This window comes from Cyprinus carpio, chromosome B18, assembly GCF_018340385.1.
Source record: "Cyprinus carpio isolate SPL01 chromosome B18, ASM1834038v1, whole genome shotgun sequence".
NCBI classification, from domain to species: Eukaryota; Metazoa; Chordata; class Actinopteri; order Cypriniformes; family Cyprinidae; genus Cyprinus; species Cyprinus carpio.
The window spans coordinates 6,720,932-6,738,205 of NC_056614.1; the positions used below are offsets into that span (position 1 = coordinate 6,720,932).

The 17,274-nt window shown below is 35.9% G+C and overlaps 1 protein-coding gene across 1 annotated transcript in view; it reads left to right on the forward strand.

Annotated features, from left to right (window-relative positions):
* Window positions 1-17,274, forward strand: part of vaspb (vasodilator stimulated phosphoprotein b) — a 41,055-nt gene that overhangs the window by 21,616 nt on the left and 2,165 nt on the right. The window contains 12 exon segments of the mRNA XM_042743650.1: window positions 2,546-2,717; window positions 4,641-4,821; window positions 5,416-5,476; window positions 7,455-7,552; window positions 8,037-8,287; window positions 8,789-8,937; window positions 11,669-11,726; window positions 13,883-13,910; window positions 14,001-14,017; window positions 14,019-14,041; window positions 14,223-14,279; window positions 16,802-16,874. Coding sequence (XP_042599584.1) covers window positions 2,546-2,717; window positions 4,641-4,821; window positions 5,416-5,476; window positions 7,455-7,552; window positions 8,037-8,287; window positions 8,789-8,937; window positions 11,669-11,726; window positions 13,883-13,910; window positions 14,001-14,017; window positions 14,019-14,041; window positions 14,223-14,279; window positions 16,802-16,874 — 1,168 coding nt within the window.

Here is a 17,274-nt window from a genome sequence, read left to right on the forward strand (position 1 = left end):
CTATACAGAAGACTCCAGAATTCTGCCTTTAGTTGAGTAATTGTGAGTGCATTTAATAAACATGGAAGAATGTGAACAAGGAGCCAGCACAGCAGCAGCAGCATTTGAGTCTGAAGATGATTTGTTTGTGTGTCCGATCTATTTCTTAGAGACATTATAAACAGTCCAGGCATAAATGGGCTTTTATGAGATGAATGAAAAAAAAAAAGGAAATTGGCCAAACATATCGGCCAAAAAAAAAGGCATCCTATATCAGCCATCGGCTGCCCTGTTTTCTAAATATTGGCATCGGCCAGTGAAAAACCCATATCGGTCGACCTCTATACAAAGTTATATTTATGGAATATTTATGATCCATTTATTACCTGTTAACCACTTTTTGAGCATAGACCTGAATATAAAATTTTCAACTAAAGGGGACATTGGATGCCCATTTTTACACAAGTTGGTATGATTCTTTAAGGTCTTCATGAAATGTCTGTAACATACTTTAGTTAAAATTCCCCAATGGTCTTGTAAAATACCACACTTTTTACCTAAACAGCAGTGTTCACAGCGACCCGTTTTGCTGCATGTCTCTTTAAATGATAATGAGCTACTGCTCTCCCCACCCCTCTGTTCCGTGAAGACTCTACAAGCTAGAAACCTAACCAAATGTAAAAATAAACATATAAATAAAAAAGCTAAAAAAAGGGTGAATATTTACTCTTATGTCCCCTTTAAACTGTTGTAAACTGTGTGAAAATCAAAGCCTTAGGTCAAAACATGTTATGTTAAAATTTGAGATTATTTTGAGGATATATAAAACATTTCAGTAAGATTTTGGGCGCAGTACCAAATGTTTCCTCTAAATAAAATTTGCTTCCCATTCAGTTTTGACCACGAACAGTACTAGTGTAACCCTTTTTTTTTTTTTAAGGACAATTTAAGCTATTTGAATTAAAAATTCTAAAAAAAAAAAAAAAAAAAAATGAGGTGCTGCATTTTCAGTATATTAAATAGTGTGATATCATATAGGCCTGTACTGGCTTTATATATCGGTCATCGGCCACCTTGCTCTCTAAGATATATCCATCAGCCATCAAACAATCCAAATTTGCCAACCTTCCTTTAAGAACTGGCTCTGTTTGTACATTTATGTGTGGTAATGTGATACATGGCCAATATGTTTCTCGAAGTTTCGTTCTCTCCTGAGCAGCAGCATGTTGAGCACTTCCTGTCTTTGTCTGCCCCAATTGTTGGTACTTGCTGGGCTTGTTTCGATCAGACAGACTTCTCCTCCTACCTCACACATTTCTAACCACACTTGTCTCTTTGTTCATTATATCTCAGTCACTCTTCCGCCTTTGTTTGTCATCCTTTTCCCAATATCAAATGCCTGTTTCTCTTTTCCCTTTTCGCTTTTCTCTCCTATCTTGCCGTTTTAAAGGGGTCATATGATGTTGCTAAAAAGAACATTATTTTGTGTATTTGGTGTAAATGTGTTTATGTGGTTTAAGGTTCAAAAAACACATTATTTTCCACATACTGTACATTATTGTTTCTCCTCTATGCCCCGACTTTCTGAAATGCATAGTTTTTTACAAAGCTTATCGGTCTGAAAAGCAAGGTGTGCTCTGATTGGCCAGCTATCCAGTGCATTGTGTTTGGCCGAATGCCTCAAGCATGTGACGGAAATGTTACACCCCTTGCCATACTGTGATGCGTGTCCCAGTCAGAACATTGGCACAACAAGACAATAAGAATAAAACTCATTACAAACGAACCATTTGTTGCATACAGTGGGGACATAATTACTGATTATAATGACTTATATTGTCTTTTTAAGCGTTGCATCATGCCACGTAAACATATAACCATGTCTGCATTTGTGATTGGAGAAACAACAAACAACAAGCATACTCTACTGCTCAAAACTTGTGTTTGAATCATCAATAAATTTTTATACTTTTTATATTAAAAAAATAAGTTTTTTAAATATAAAAAACGTACTTACAGGCTGTGAGTCAGAGCAGCCAGCATTGTAGTCTACTCCCAGGATCAGGAAACAGTCCTCCATAAAATTAATTGCACACATCTGAATATTTGGGTTAAACTTTTCTGGAACAGTGTTGTAAATACAACTAACCACTGATTTCTAGTTGTGTCCTCTTTTGGAAGGCTAAACAAAGTATTTTCGCTTTCACAATGAAACCGTGTCTTCGCGACATAGCGCCGGCGGCAACAGCAAGAATCAAAGTTATGCCTTCTTTCTCTGCATGAACATTTGGGCGGCATTATGCAAATCTTCCCACATCGTGATGTAGACATGTGGGGGAGTGTTTAAACGAGGTGTTTTAGTAGGGTGTGGACGAGTCTTAACTTTTATAAAGAATATCTCTTTGGGTTTGAGACTTTAGTCTTTAGGGAACCCTTTAGGGATCTTATCTATTCAAAGAAAAAAGGAAAACTTGAAATAGCATCATATGACCCCTTTAAAAAGCAGGTTTATTTATACACCGTAAATATATTTAATGTCATCTCTCTCTTTCTTTCTTATGCACAGTGAGTCAAGTATCTGTCAGGCACGGGCCACTGTGATGATCTACAATGATGCTGATAAGAAGTGGGTCCCGGCAGGCACGGGTGCCCAAGCTTTCAGCAGGGTCCAGATCTACCACAACCCCAGCAATAACGCCTTCAGAGTGGTGGGACGAAAGATGCAGCCCGACCAGCAGGTAAACAAACTACAGTCGGCCAGATGTAGCGTGGGGTTGCAGACAAACAAACAAACCATTATTCTTTGAAGGCAGCACTGCAGAGTGCTGACACATTCAGGGTAACTGGAAAAAAGGTCTTTTCAAACTTTGCCTCAAGCTCACACTTATAATAGTCTTTCAGAATAAATATGAAGACCAGCAGCACATACTACAGTCTAATACTGTGTTTATCTTAATAATGGCAAAGGTATAGTTTAACCCCAAAATTTAAATAATTCATTTACTGACCCTCATGTCATTTCAGACCCACATTATTTTTTCCCCTCAAGATTACAAAAAGAGAAATTTAGCAGAACAGCTACACTGCTTTTCCCATGTTACAAAAGTGAGTGCATACTGGGATGTAAAGCATTGAAATAAGAATGTAGTACTTTTTTTTTGAAAGAAATTAATACTTTTATTCAGAAAGGATGCATTAATTTGATAAAAGATTTCTATTTCCAATAAATAAAAACATTTCATGAAAAAGAACTCCAGCACAAATGTTTTCAACATTTATAATAATTTGTTTTATATTTATGATAAGAAGAAATATTGCTCTAACTGCCAGAATATAATTTCTGTCTGTTTAAAATCCATCCATCACCTGCATCCCTCTATCTTGAGTTCTCTCTTCCCCTCCCAGGACTGTCGCCCTCTATACGCACAGACACGAATGCTCCCCAGAGATGACTACTAAAGTAGATGTTGTTTCCTGTAAGATAGCCAACCCATTTCCTGTGCCAGTTAGGCCCTCCTCCCCCATTCCCATGACTCTACCTCTCCACACTCCATCTGCCTGATCCACAAACTCATTTCTCTTTGTCTGAATGACTCAGTGACTTTTGTCTCTTTCTGTGCAGTGTCTGCTATTCTGTTCTGTATTTTTGATGGCAGTGCTTCTTTTTTGCTATCATGTTGCACTTTTTTGGACATTTACTACTTCTCTCTCTCTCTTCCCTTTCTCTCATCTGCTCTACTTTGTGGAATTCATGATTGTAGTATAAACAGAGAAACGAGGTGTCAGCACATTCACTAAAGGCTAACGCTCACACACACTCGATCTCTCACGCTCACTCATGCGTTCTGCAGAGGTGGAGCCACCTCCTGGATAATCTGTTAAACAAACTTTTATTTCTGTTGCAATATGCAAAAAGTTTACAAATCTGTTTGAGCTTCGGGGTTGAAGTTTAAGGGTGGGTAGGAGGAAGTCTTTTGGCACAGTCAAATATATGTTAATCTAAGTATGTGCCAAGATCTTAGATGAGTTGTTCTAGTATGATTGAAACAAATAATCACATATTTGCTGAGAAACTCACCATGATGTAGATCATTTAATACAATATTTATGATGGCAGAGCAAATTCTTTAATAGAAAAGTGAATTTAAAGATAAATATTGTTTATATATTTCATATTGCTGAACATATGTTTGTCACTGGCTTTAAGGCCGGTTTACACTTACGTTGCATCTTCAGGTTTCTTTTAATGAACCTTGAGAACCCCGCATTTTGATTTCTTTCAGTGGCACTTTTAAACACAAGAATGCATCTTTAATTTGACATTTTTCAAATCTATTCTTAAAATAGAATGACTTCTTTGTAAGTAAATAAATAAATAAATAAATCCCAACAGCTAATTATATTATTTCCATGAAAAAGACCCACAAAAGATAAATAAATCCATGAACTAAAAAATATATGTATTGTGTCTTGTATTATTGTTTTATTTTTTTTGTATTTATTTTATATAAATAAATAATTTTTATTAATTTGTCTGAAAAATGAGTGTCAAAAAGAATAATGAACTTCTCGAATTGACTATAGCATAAAAGAGAAACTGCACGTGTGTATTTGTGTGTTTCATGACTTACATTTTGACTTTTGTGTCTTCTCCTGTACAGGTTGTGATAAACTGTCCAATTGTAAAAGGATTAAAATATAATCAGGCAACGCCAAACTTCCACCAGTGGCGGGACTCTCGGCAGGTGTGGGGACTAAATTTTGGCACCAAGGAAGATGCAGTGCTGTTCGCCAATGGCATGATGCATGCGCTCGACGTCCTCAGCTCCTTGCCTGATGGAGGTAATGCACATGCACATTTTCATGCCATTGTGACAAAGCATATGTTTTAATGGGATAGTTGACCCGAAAATGAGAATTCTGTCATTAATTACTCACCCTAATGTCGTTCCAAACCCGTTCATTCATCTTCTTAACACAAATTAAGTTATTTTTGATGAAATCCGAGAGCTTTCTGACCCTGCATTGACAGCAATGCAGATACCACGTTCAAGGTCAAGAAAAGTAGTAAGGACATTGCTTAAATAATTATTGTAACATCAGTGGTTTAACCACAATTTTATGACTCTGTGAGAATACTTTTCTTGAGTAAAAAAAACAAAAATAAAGACTTGTATCATCATAAAATTAAGGTTTTTAATGATGTCCTTACCTTGAACGTGGTAGTTGTGTTGCTCTCTATGGAGGGTCAGAAAGCTCTTGGACTTCATCAGAATTATCTTCATTTGTGTTCCGAAGATGAATGAAGGTCTCATGGGTTTGTAACGACATGAGACTGAGTAATTAATGACAGAATGTTCATTTTTGTGTGAACTGTCCCTTTAATGTATAATAAAAAAAAATCTATGCAACCTTTTACAGCTGCATTGTCTTTAGGTTACTCCACACGACCCGTGTCCAATGGACCATCCCCAGAAGAGCTGGAACAACAGAAAAGGTACAAACCAGGGATTATTTGTAGTGGTGTATGAAACAAAACATTTTTTTTTGTGTGTGTGTGAAGTTCACTTCCTCTGGCATCGTGTGAATTGCCTGAAGTCATGGTTTCCCTGGTCAGTCTTTGACCTCATTTACAGAGGCGCACACACAAGCACACACTCTCCAGGGATTACTGGTATTAACGCTCAAGTATTTAACTTTCCGTGAGCCCCTCAAGTGATGGGGCAGAAGTCCAGGTCAGGCCTTTTACACTTAAATCCTCTTCTTCCCTGCCTCATTCTCCTCTTCTTTCAGTCTGCAAGACTGCAGGCTAAAAAAAAATGAAACACTGGTGTCTTTTCAAACTTAAAATCTTATTTTTTTTTTACTGTATTTTTGTAATTATTTGGCAGCTAAATAATAAAGCAGATAAAAAATAAATGGGCATATTTAAATCATTGTATTGCTCACACAGCTCAACCAGAGTCTGTTAATCACTATGCCACAGATTTGATTTACTTTTAAACTATCAGACATACTTTTATAACTACAGCACAGCTGTGGTAAGTTACTATATTTTTATTTGATTGATTAAGAGTTCTTCTGGCAAAGGTTTGCTGCCTAAAAGTAAGTTCACATTTTTTTTTGGAAGTGAAATCCAGTCATTTAAATAGGAATCACGTAATCTTGAATTACGCATGAGGGTGAAGGATTTCCTCATAGAGATCGTAACCAGTTCAGGTTGTGAATTGTGAATGTGAATTTACCACATTGACCAACACAAAACTGAATGGTTTGAAAGTGACTTTGGCACTTTTGATAATAAACAATTGACTTTTTTGGCAATTAAATTTTGGCAAAAATTCGCAAATGTGGCCATACCTTTACTACTGGTTTTAAACAAGCTACAAAAGTTGCGGCACTGCTTACAGTTTGTGTGCCACTAATAGCATAAAAATGCCCTTGCAAAATTATTAATGCAATTTCAGGCTTCTGTACATGAATGCATTCAGTATGAGTAGGACATTATGAATTTAATTTACCATCTGTTTATTATCATTAATAATAATATTTGTAAAAGAAAAATTCAATTTACAGCAGTATTAAACAATCTATTTTATCAGTGGAAAAAATCCTAAATTTACACTATTAAACATGTAACAAATGTTTGTGGCAGTCCGTAGTGATGTCATCTTATGTTTATGTGAACTGTACAGTGATTGTTGTTTTAAAGTTATTTTGTGTTCGTATCCCTGGCAGCAGTGGAAAACTGAAATTAATTTTCAAATCTCTGGAATGAGACTGTAATTCCAGAACATGCTGCACTCTTCTCATCTCTCTCTCTCTCTCTCTCTCTCTCTCTCTCTCTCTCTCTCTCTCTCTCTGCCTGTCTAGTTGTTTTGGTTACCTTGATAAAGACTTTACATAGAACTAGTTGACTCATGTCTTGACTTGACTGAAATGTTTTGAATGGCTCTCAGAGAGGCTTGACTTGACATGAAACTTGACATTGCAGTCTTGTAAGTGTTGCTACAGAGAGTATTCATTATATGTTTTTCTATGTTTGCAAGCATGTTTCAAGTTTGAAGTCATGTTTTATGTATACTGGTTCATTTGAGGCAGCTCAGAGTGATTAAAAATATGTAAACCCACCAAATAATCGCCATCTCATCCCACATCTACTGTAAACTTAAGTTAAGTGACAAAGACTATAGGTCACTGCTATTGAATTTACTGATCTGGACTTAAACTCAAGAGTCAAGAAGCCTGTGTGAACATGTTATATATGACCACAATGAATTACTTAGCATGAAATGCATGTCATAGGTTTTAATGGCCATGTATACATCTAATCTATTGAACTTTTAGTTTTTTGACCTTGTAATTTTTAATTATAATGTCATAAATGGATCAGACTTCATTTAGTCATTAAAACCCACTAACTTATTTACTTGAAGTAACACCTTTAATTGCAAAGGCTTTGTCTTTTACTGCAGATTAGAACTACAGAGGATGGAGCAGCTAGAGCGAGAGAGACAAGAGAGAGAGCGACAGGAAAGGGAAAGACAAGAACGAGAACGACAAGCAGCTCCAGGTCAGTAGAAAGTGTGTAACCTCAACAACAGACAAGATTTTTTATGATATTCTATTCTATTCTGTTCTATTCAATTGTGTAGCATATTTAAAAACAACAGATGTTGGCCAAAGTGCTTTACATATCAATCACAACACAAACAATCTAAAAACACAGTAAAACAATCACAAAAATATTTAAAACGGATGCAAATTGTGTTTAAGCGTCTGATAACCAAAAAGCAGATTAGTTCACTGCTTAGAATTTTTACAGATTTTTTTAAATCCCTATGAAAGAAGTGAATCAGAAAAGTAGACTTTTCTTTAATTTACAATCACATCTAATTTTATTCTTAAGTAGAACATATTATTAAAGGATAATCAATGTGTATTAACATTATTTGCAATAATGCAAAAAAATTTGGTTAAACCAATTTCTACCTTTGTTTCTGAGATGACTATTTTAATAACTTTTATTTTAATAAAATTGTGCTTTTGTTCAACAGTAGTCATTCCTCCTGCACCACCTTTGGCCCCTGGAGGTCCTCCAGCTCCCCCTGGACCTCCACCTCCTCCTGGGCCCCCTCCATCTGGACCTCCCCCACCACCTGGACCTCCTCCCATGGGAGGAGGAGCTCCACCTCCACCTGCTCCTCCTCTGCCATCTTCTGAAGGAGGTGGAGGCGAGGGAGGAGGACCAGGCGGCGCTGGTTTCGCTGCTGCCCTGGCAGGTGCCAAACTCCGCAAAGTGCCCAGGGTGAGACAATGAGTGACAAGAGAATCATAGTCATAGAATATCCAGATGTCAAAGCAATGAGTCACTTCCTGGTAACATTATTTACGGTCTTGGTGACATCACCTGAAAATGAAATTCCTTTTTAAAGGCAGAGCAAGTTATTTTAACTCATAATATTCCTTGAACTCTTTGGCTTGTGTGTGCAAGTTAAACGTGTTTTAAGTAAGAAATATGATCAAATCAGTATTTCATGTTGGAGAATGCAGAGAATGAAACACTGGAAAATCTAAAACTTATATACTAAACATTTTAAAAAATTTACATTTATTATTAAATACTTAATACTTTATGTAAAACAAAAACAAATACAGGCTAAGAAACCCATTCACAAAGATGAAATTTCATATACATTTACCTATTTAGCTTGTTCAGTAGTTAAAATGTGGAGGCTTTTCTCACATGATGTTTTGCGCATGTATTTGTTCCTGGCTGCTGTTATTGACTCAGTGCTTCCTCCTGCAGGATGATGTTGGTGGTGGCGGAGTTGGAGGTGGCAGTAGTGCGGCCAGTGTGGCGGCAACTCCTAAAGCAGACAGCAGCCGCAGCAGTGTGTCTATGCCCAGCGGAGGAGGAGGCCTGATGGGAGAGATGAGCGCAATTCTAGCACGGCGGTCAGTAGAAAAAAAATTAAAAACCATACATGGATGTATCCTCAATTAGCATTGGAACATGTCTCAATTTTAAAAAAGTCAGTTGCCACAGTCATTTCAGCTTGTCCCACAGATTGTAAAAAAATGGCAGTCAAACTAAAATATTATCTAATAGAAAGATATCAACCTCCACTGCTTTACTGTTGGAGAAACAATGGTCAACTTTGATCATGTGTGTGTGACATAGCTTTGACCTCACTGAGTTGCAATCAGACTTGTATGTAAAATGCTTTTTGCAGATACCCCTAAAATGAACAAAAAATGTTGTAAACAATCCTTACTGTTGCAAAATTGTCAGTGGTAACTCTTATAAAACATGAATGCTAAAATCAAATTGAAGGTTTAATGGCAAACTTGTTGAAGAATAAGCAATTGCCTGTCGAATCATCATGTGATAAGTTGCTTTCTCATGAAAGCAGTTTATTAAAGGGATACTCCACCCCAAAATGAAAATTTTGTCATTAATCACTTACCCCCATGACGTTCCAAACCCGTAAAAGCTTCATTGATCTTCAGAACACAATTTAAGATATTTTGGATGAAAACCGGGAGGCCTGTGACTGTCCCAGAGACTGCCAAATAAATAACAGTGTCAAGGTCCAGGAAAGCATGAAAAGCATCATCAGAATAGTCCACCTGCCATCAGTGGTTCAACTGTAACACTATGAAGTGACGAGAATACTTTTAGTACAAGAAGAAAACAAAAAGAACAACTTTATTCAACAATTATTCAACTCTCCTCTGTGTCTCTCCAAATCAGCGTAGCACCATTTTGGAGAATCTGAGCAGTATGCAGGCGGCTTACACTCTTCTGTGTCAGCCGCGCCACAAGGATGTTTTCTACATATATTTTTGCTTTTGTTTGATAGAAAACAGTGCATCAGCACAGCGCGGCTGAAACAGAAGAGTGTACGCCATATCCGTACTGCTCAGATTCTCCAAAATGGTGCTACGCTGATTTGGAGAGACACAGAGGAGAGGAATTGTTGAATAAAGTCATTATTTTTGTTTTCTTCGTGTACAAAAAGTATTGTTGTTGCTTCATAATGTTACGGTTGAACCACTGATGGCAGATGGACTATTCTGATGATGCTTTTCATACTTTTCTGGACCTTGACATTGTATTTTATTTGGCAGTCTATGGGACAGTCTCAAGCCTCCCTGTTTTCATCCAAAATATCTTAAATTTTGTTCCAATTGAATTTTGTTCCGAATGAAGCTTTTACGGGTTTGGAATGACATGGGGGTAAGTGATTAATGACCAAATTTTCATTTTGGGGTGGATTACCCCTTTAAGGGTTTTGGAGTCTTTTGTGAGTTTGTGATTAATAAAAATTTTTTACTAAAGAAGGAAAGAAAAAGTTAACTGCAGTGTACTGCTTTTTTCCCCCAACCCTCAAGATCTCCTCTGATTTAAATGCAGATTTTTCATTCTGGTTTCTTTGCTGTTTTCTTGAAGATGTATTTAGAAAAAAAAACTATTTAATTTTAATTTATATGTGTCTTACTGAGATTATTTCAGATTTTAACAGAATAGATATAAATGGAGTGCCACAGCAACTCCTTGTAAATCCTACAAGTAGGTGTGTGGGAATAAACAGCAAATTAACAAAAATATATGGATTCTGGACACTGCAGAATAAGGCATACAGTACAAATAAACCAATAAACATAGAGTATTTCATTTCTTTAACCAGCTAATAAGAGTTGTTTGAATTGGGCTTCACGCTTTGTTTTTGATTCACTTAAAAGAACCAGACTGATTCATTTGGAAATGGTTGCGCTGTATGCTTCACATCATTCAGCGACAGTGTGGTGTCACTACTGAGTAGTAGTTCTGCATTTGTGGAAGAATGGATGTTCAAGAACTGAAAGTCATTTGGTTTTGGTAGTTTTTTATTTAAAGGTGGAACCGGTTCTAAATAAGAAAAATTCTCAGTTTCTAACCACAGATCTGAAATGTCACATGCATAATATGACTACAAAGTGTACTACTGGACTAGATTATTATAATTTCAGTCTTGTAAATTGGTTTAGTTGAACCTGAAAGAAGATGTACTTGCATGACTAGAAAATAACAGCCTGAGGTGTTGTTGATCAAACAACTTCGTAATAACCTTGTAGTGTCAAGGCTTTAATAGCAGCATTGTATAGCACTTACATGCATTCCTGCTTAAACTGATTCCTCATTACATAAATATTTGTTACTTGAGCTAGTGTGACTAGGTGAACAAACTTCTGGTTCTGCATTACTGACAAAATTCCTGTAACTCTATAGTGTTTTATAGGTTCCTGGATTATATGTTTCCATATGTTGCTTGCATGTTTATGAATCTCTCTGTCTTAGATTAAATTGCCAAATGTGTGCCACCGTAAAGGGATAGTTAACCCAATAATGAAAATACTTACTGATAACCCAAACCCATAAGACTTTCACTTTGCAATATTTTGATGTGCTCTATGTATGTGGACTGTTCTTTTTAATTCATCAGTGTTTGTGGTGTAAGGAGCTTTCGGTGGAGGGACAAAATTATTTTTTTTTTAACTGACATCGTGCTTCTGATACCGTTTTAGACTTTGAGTAGTAAATAACCCATAATATTCCTAGAACTCTTTGGCTTGTGTGTGAAAATGTGCTGTAAATGACTGATGTGTTTAGAACTTACTGTTGTCATTGTGTCTGTTGGCACAGGAGAAAAGCAGCAGATAAAGGGGAGAAGGCACCCCCCAAACCAGAGGAGCCCAATAATGTATGAACACCTTCAATCTTTTAAGGCTCATTATGGATAATTTTGTCAATTCCACAAACAAAGCATTTTGTGTTTTTTTCCCCCAAACTAGTAAGTGCAAATCATGCTAACAAAATGCTAGTAACTTGCTAATCATGCTAGCAACATGCTATTAACTTGCAGATCATGCTAGAAACACGCTAGCAACCTGTTAAACATGTTAGCATCATGTTTGTAACATGCTACTCATGCTAGAATCATGATAGCAACATGCTAGCAATTTGGTAATCATGTTAACAACATGCTAGTAACTTGCTAATCATGCTAGAAACATGCTAACAAAATTCTTGTAACTTGCTAATAATGCTAACAACATGTTGGTAACTTGCTAATCATGCTAGAATCATGCTAGTAACTTGCTAATAATGCTAGAATCATGCTAGTAACATGATAATCATGCTAGAATCATGCTAGCCACATGGTAGTAAATTTGCTAATAATGTTAACAACATGCTAGCAATTTGCTAATCATGCTTGCAACATACTAATAACTTGTTAGTCATAGCAACATGATAGTCACTTGTTAATAATGCTAGCAACATGATAGTCACTTGCTAACCATGCAAGCAACATGCTAGTCACTTGTTGATCATGCTAGCAGCATTCTAGAAACATGTTTGCAACATGCTACTTACTTGTTAGTCATGCTAACAACATGCTAGTCACTTGCTAGTCATGCTAACGACAAGCTAGAGACATTCTAGTCACTTACTCATGTTAGCGACATGCTAGTCACTTGCTAATCATGTTAGAAACATGCTACCATTATGATAGTAACATGCTAATCATTCTAGAATCATGATAACAACATGCTAGTTACTTGCTAATCATGTTAACAACATGTTAGTAACTTGCGCATCATGCTAAAAACATGCTAATCCATGCTAGAAACATGTTAGTAATTTGCTACTCATGTTAGAATAATGTTAACAAAATGCTACTAACTTGCTAATCATGCTAGAAACATGCTAGCAACTTGTTAAACATGATAGAAACATGCTATCGTTATGCTAGTAAAATGCTAATTATGCTAGAATCATGGCATTAACATGCCAATCATGTTAAAATCGTGGTAGTAATGTGTGCTAATCATGTTAGAATCATGCTAACACCATGCTAATCATGCTAACAACATGCCAATAACATGTTAATAATGCTAAAAACATGCTAAAAACATGCAAATCATGATAGAAGCATGCTAGTAACTTGCTAATCATGTTAGAATCGTGGTAACAAAATGCTAGTAACTTGCTAATCATGCTAGAAACATGCTAGCAACTTGTTAAACATGATAGAAACATGCTATCATTATGTTAGTAAGGTGCTAATCATGCTAGAATCATGCAAGTAACGTGGTAATCATGCTAAAATCATGGTAGTAACGTGCTAATCATAGTAGTAACGTGCTAATCATGCTATTGCCATGCAATGCTTATCATGCTAGAAACATGCTTTTCATGCTAGCAACACATTAATCTTGCTAAAAAATTATGTTAGCAGCATGCTAGTAATGTTAGAAACAGCCTAGCAACCACACCAGGTACCCAAGAAATGTGTTTTTATACCTATCTGTTTTTCTGATAGACTGTATTGCATTTAAACTTTAATCTTTAAAACTATTTTAACTTTTAAACTACTCCAAACTGAAAACTTTCAGATTGCAAGCTTTTAAAACTACTTCAAACTTTCTGGCTAGGCTTTTTCAAGCCAACTTAAAGTTTGTCTTCAAACTTTACTCATCTAGTTGTGACTGGAATCATGTAATTTTTTTATTTATTTATTTTTTTGAAAGTCTAACATTTTCTTAAAAGTAGACAATGAGTTGACCACTGAAATTGGTTGCAGGGTGGTATTTGTTTGTGGGAAAAATTTCCTGTAAAATTCCTGTATATCCTGTAACTTTCCTGTAAATCGACCATTTAAATTGCATGCAAAAGTGTTAAGATATTTGAAGAGGTTGTCTATAGACTTAAGATGGAATATAGCCCCTATTACTGTAAATGTAAGTACTAAAATTGAGTTAGACTTAAAAAGCCAGCACTAATACAGAACGCTGAGGAAACACTCTTTCATTCTCCTCTTGGTCTGTTTCCTTTCCTTTGCCTGATGATCTTCAGGATGATTCCGACGCTCAAGGCCCGGGCGGTAAGAACACAATGCATTTGTGATCGAGATTTGTGAGATTTTAGATACTCGTTGAATGTTTTCTCATTATTTGTGATTTTTCATTAACAGACTTTAGGAGACCATGGGGAAAAATCAGCCACCATGCCCAGGTAAACATTCATTTATGCTTATAAGTTATACATAGAACTGAAAACTTTGTTTGTATCAAGTACCACCACTGTCTCCATTAGTCTGATGTATGGAGAACTCCAGCGGTTGAGTGTGACTGTCCATAGGGCCCTGTAGTTTAAATTTAAAGTGAAGTATATATACAGTACATGTCTCAAACAGGACAAACTCAGCACCCAGAGGTCTGGAGTCACCCTCTTCCTCTAGCCCATTTACCAGGTATTTTTACTATAGTATGCTCTCATGTGGTTATGGACTAACACTGCTGGCACCCCCGGTTCCCCTGCTTTCACACACACATTTACCTAAACATGCAATAAATCAGTAAACCACTCAAGTCCATGTATTACACTGATTTTACATAGTTTAAAAGGGTTTTTAACATAACGCTTTGCATCATGGCCAAGAACACCCTTTAATCTTGTGAAAATCATGTAACACATGGCCCCTTGTACCTTATAGCTTCTATAAAGTATGTATAGAATATAAAGTATATATATATATATATATATATATATCTCACACACACACTACTGTTCAAAAGTCTCTTAAGCCCAATAAGGCTCCATTTTTTTTTAGAAGTACAGTAAAAATGAAATCTTGTAAAATATTACTCTGGTTTAAAATAACAGTTAAAAAATATTTTAATATGTAATTTAAAATGTAATTGAATTTTTAGCAGCCATTACTCCGGTCTTCAGTATATCATGATCCTTCAGGAATTACTCTGAAATGCTGATTTGGTGTTTAAGAAGCATTATTAATCATATTTTTATATTATTGCTATGCTGCTTAATATTTTTCATCATTCTTTATATAGAATGCTCAAAAGAACTATATTTATTTGAAATAGAAATGTTTTGCAACAGTGTAAAAAATAAAAATATGTAAAAATAATAAAATATGAATGCACCCTACAGCATACTCCCACAATATGGTATGCCACAAACTGCACTTTAACTTCAACAGTTCAACACTGGGACTATACATACACACTGCATTTAATTCAATAATCTATCTGCTACCACTGGATACCATTCAATGCACATCCATGACATTTTGTGTATCCAGTTCATTGTATAATCTGTTGCACCTGTAGCATATCTTTATTCATATATATGTCTACATAATGTAGAATGTGTACATACTGTGTATAATGTGTAGTGCTAACTGTAAGTATGTCTAATAGTACACTGTGTGTGTTTTTTTTGACTTTTTGTATTGAAGTCTGTTTGGTTATATGTAAATTGTTTCTGCAATTTCTGAAGCACGCTCCCAAGTATTTCACTCACCAAGGCACATGTGCTGTGGTGATATGACAATAAAAGTGACTTTGACTTGACTTTCTTAATAAAAATATTATATAAACATTTTAAAACATCTATATAACCCATGGTCTGTAGGCTACCATGGTTTTTCTGAATACCTGATTCTGATTGGCTGGGAGATGTGCATTAAAACCAAAAGTTCTATACTAAAGCACACACACAGAAACATTCAGGAGCACAGAAACTTGTCAAAACTGCCCTGTGACATTTATTAATAAAATTCCATTGATACTGAATTTTTCTCAGTAATGACGTGGTAACATTTTATATAAGTAATAAAACACTGTCAATTTGAGGGCCTTGTAATGGTGCCATGGAGGACAGCGCTTGTGCCATCAGCCCAAAACAGTTGTGTGATTCTGTACAGGATTAAGACTGTCTTTACTACTGGAGGGTGTTTTCATAAGATCAGCTATTGACACGACATTGAGTAAACCTATGAAAGAAAATTTTACTTCATGGGGCACTTTTTATCTTTGAGGACATTCTCAAAATTAGTCAGATTTAGCTAACATGTAATTTCCAAGCAGATTGTCAGCAAGTTTGTCACCAGTGTAGGGATAGATTATAAGTATACCATACACACACAAAATCAGAGTTGGTTCAGGCAGACTGTACTTAACTTGACCCATCATGTGACTGGAGTGGATTTTAGTTTCTGAGCTTGTTTTGCTTTAACTTGTGGGCTATGGGAAAACTCTATGGCTTTCTGTAGTGTCTGTAGATCTGTGCAGCACTGTCACAGTATTACATGCTTTTTTTCAACAGTATTACATGCTTTGAAAGATTCTTGAAATTGCCTTCAGGCTTGGAATTATTTAATTGATTCTGCTGCTGTGCTCTTATCATCCACTGTGGGCTCTCTGTGACTGAATATTTTTCTTTTGTTCCCAGATCTTTGTGGGAGCTGCTATTAAAGCTGTCTCCACTTCCATGACTTTAAACCGCAGCATTACTTTTTGTCCAAATTTATATCAACCCTTCTAAATAGTGTGCAAGAATAAGTAGAATTAGAATTAGCACCCAAAATTGTTTTTTAAAATATGAAGTTAGAGGTGCACAGATGATGGGCATTTTTTCAAAATGTATATCCTTGCAAATTTGTCAACTTGAAATTTGCATACATGCCCTTGTCCATTGAAAGAGGAATTTCTGCTTTTTCAGATAAAGGAATGCATGGATATAGAAATGATTTGAGCCTTTTTGCAATAACATTCCAGTTGAAGCCATGGAAGTGGATGAGACTTTGATGTTGGTCTTTCCTTTGAATAACTCTTTGGACTTCTTTAGACCGGTTTATTGCATTTTGGGATGTGTGCAGACCATTGCTTTTGCCTTCTCTTTTTATTCTTATTTTTCCTATTGTTTTTTCTTATTTCTATTTAATAAATACTCGTCTTCCTGTATTTTCAGGATGAAACCCAGTAGCCAATCAGCAGAGCCCGAGAGTGGAGAAGGAGAGTCAGAGATGGAAAGAATTAAGCAGGTCAGAACTTAAGTCGTGTTAATTTGTGAACATGTCAATGGAATGTTATTTTTTTTTTTGTTTTGTAGTGTATAAGCTATTTCACATAACAGATGTTTATTAATACTCCACAAGAAAAAAATAACAACTGAATTTTATAAAAATGACCCCGTTCAAAAGTTTACATACCCTTGAATCTTAATACTGTGTGTCGTTTCCTGGATGATCCACGACTGTTTTTCTGTTCTGTGATAGTTGTTCACGAGCCCTGCGTTGGTCCTGAGCAGAAAAATCCCTCAGCTCCTGCACATTATTTGGTTTTCCAGCATCTTCTGCATATTTGAACCTTTTCCAAAAGTGTCTGTATGATTTTGAGATTCATCTTTGCAAACTAAGGACAATTGAGGGACTCAGACACAAC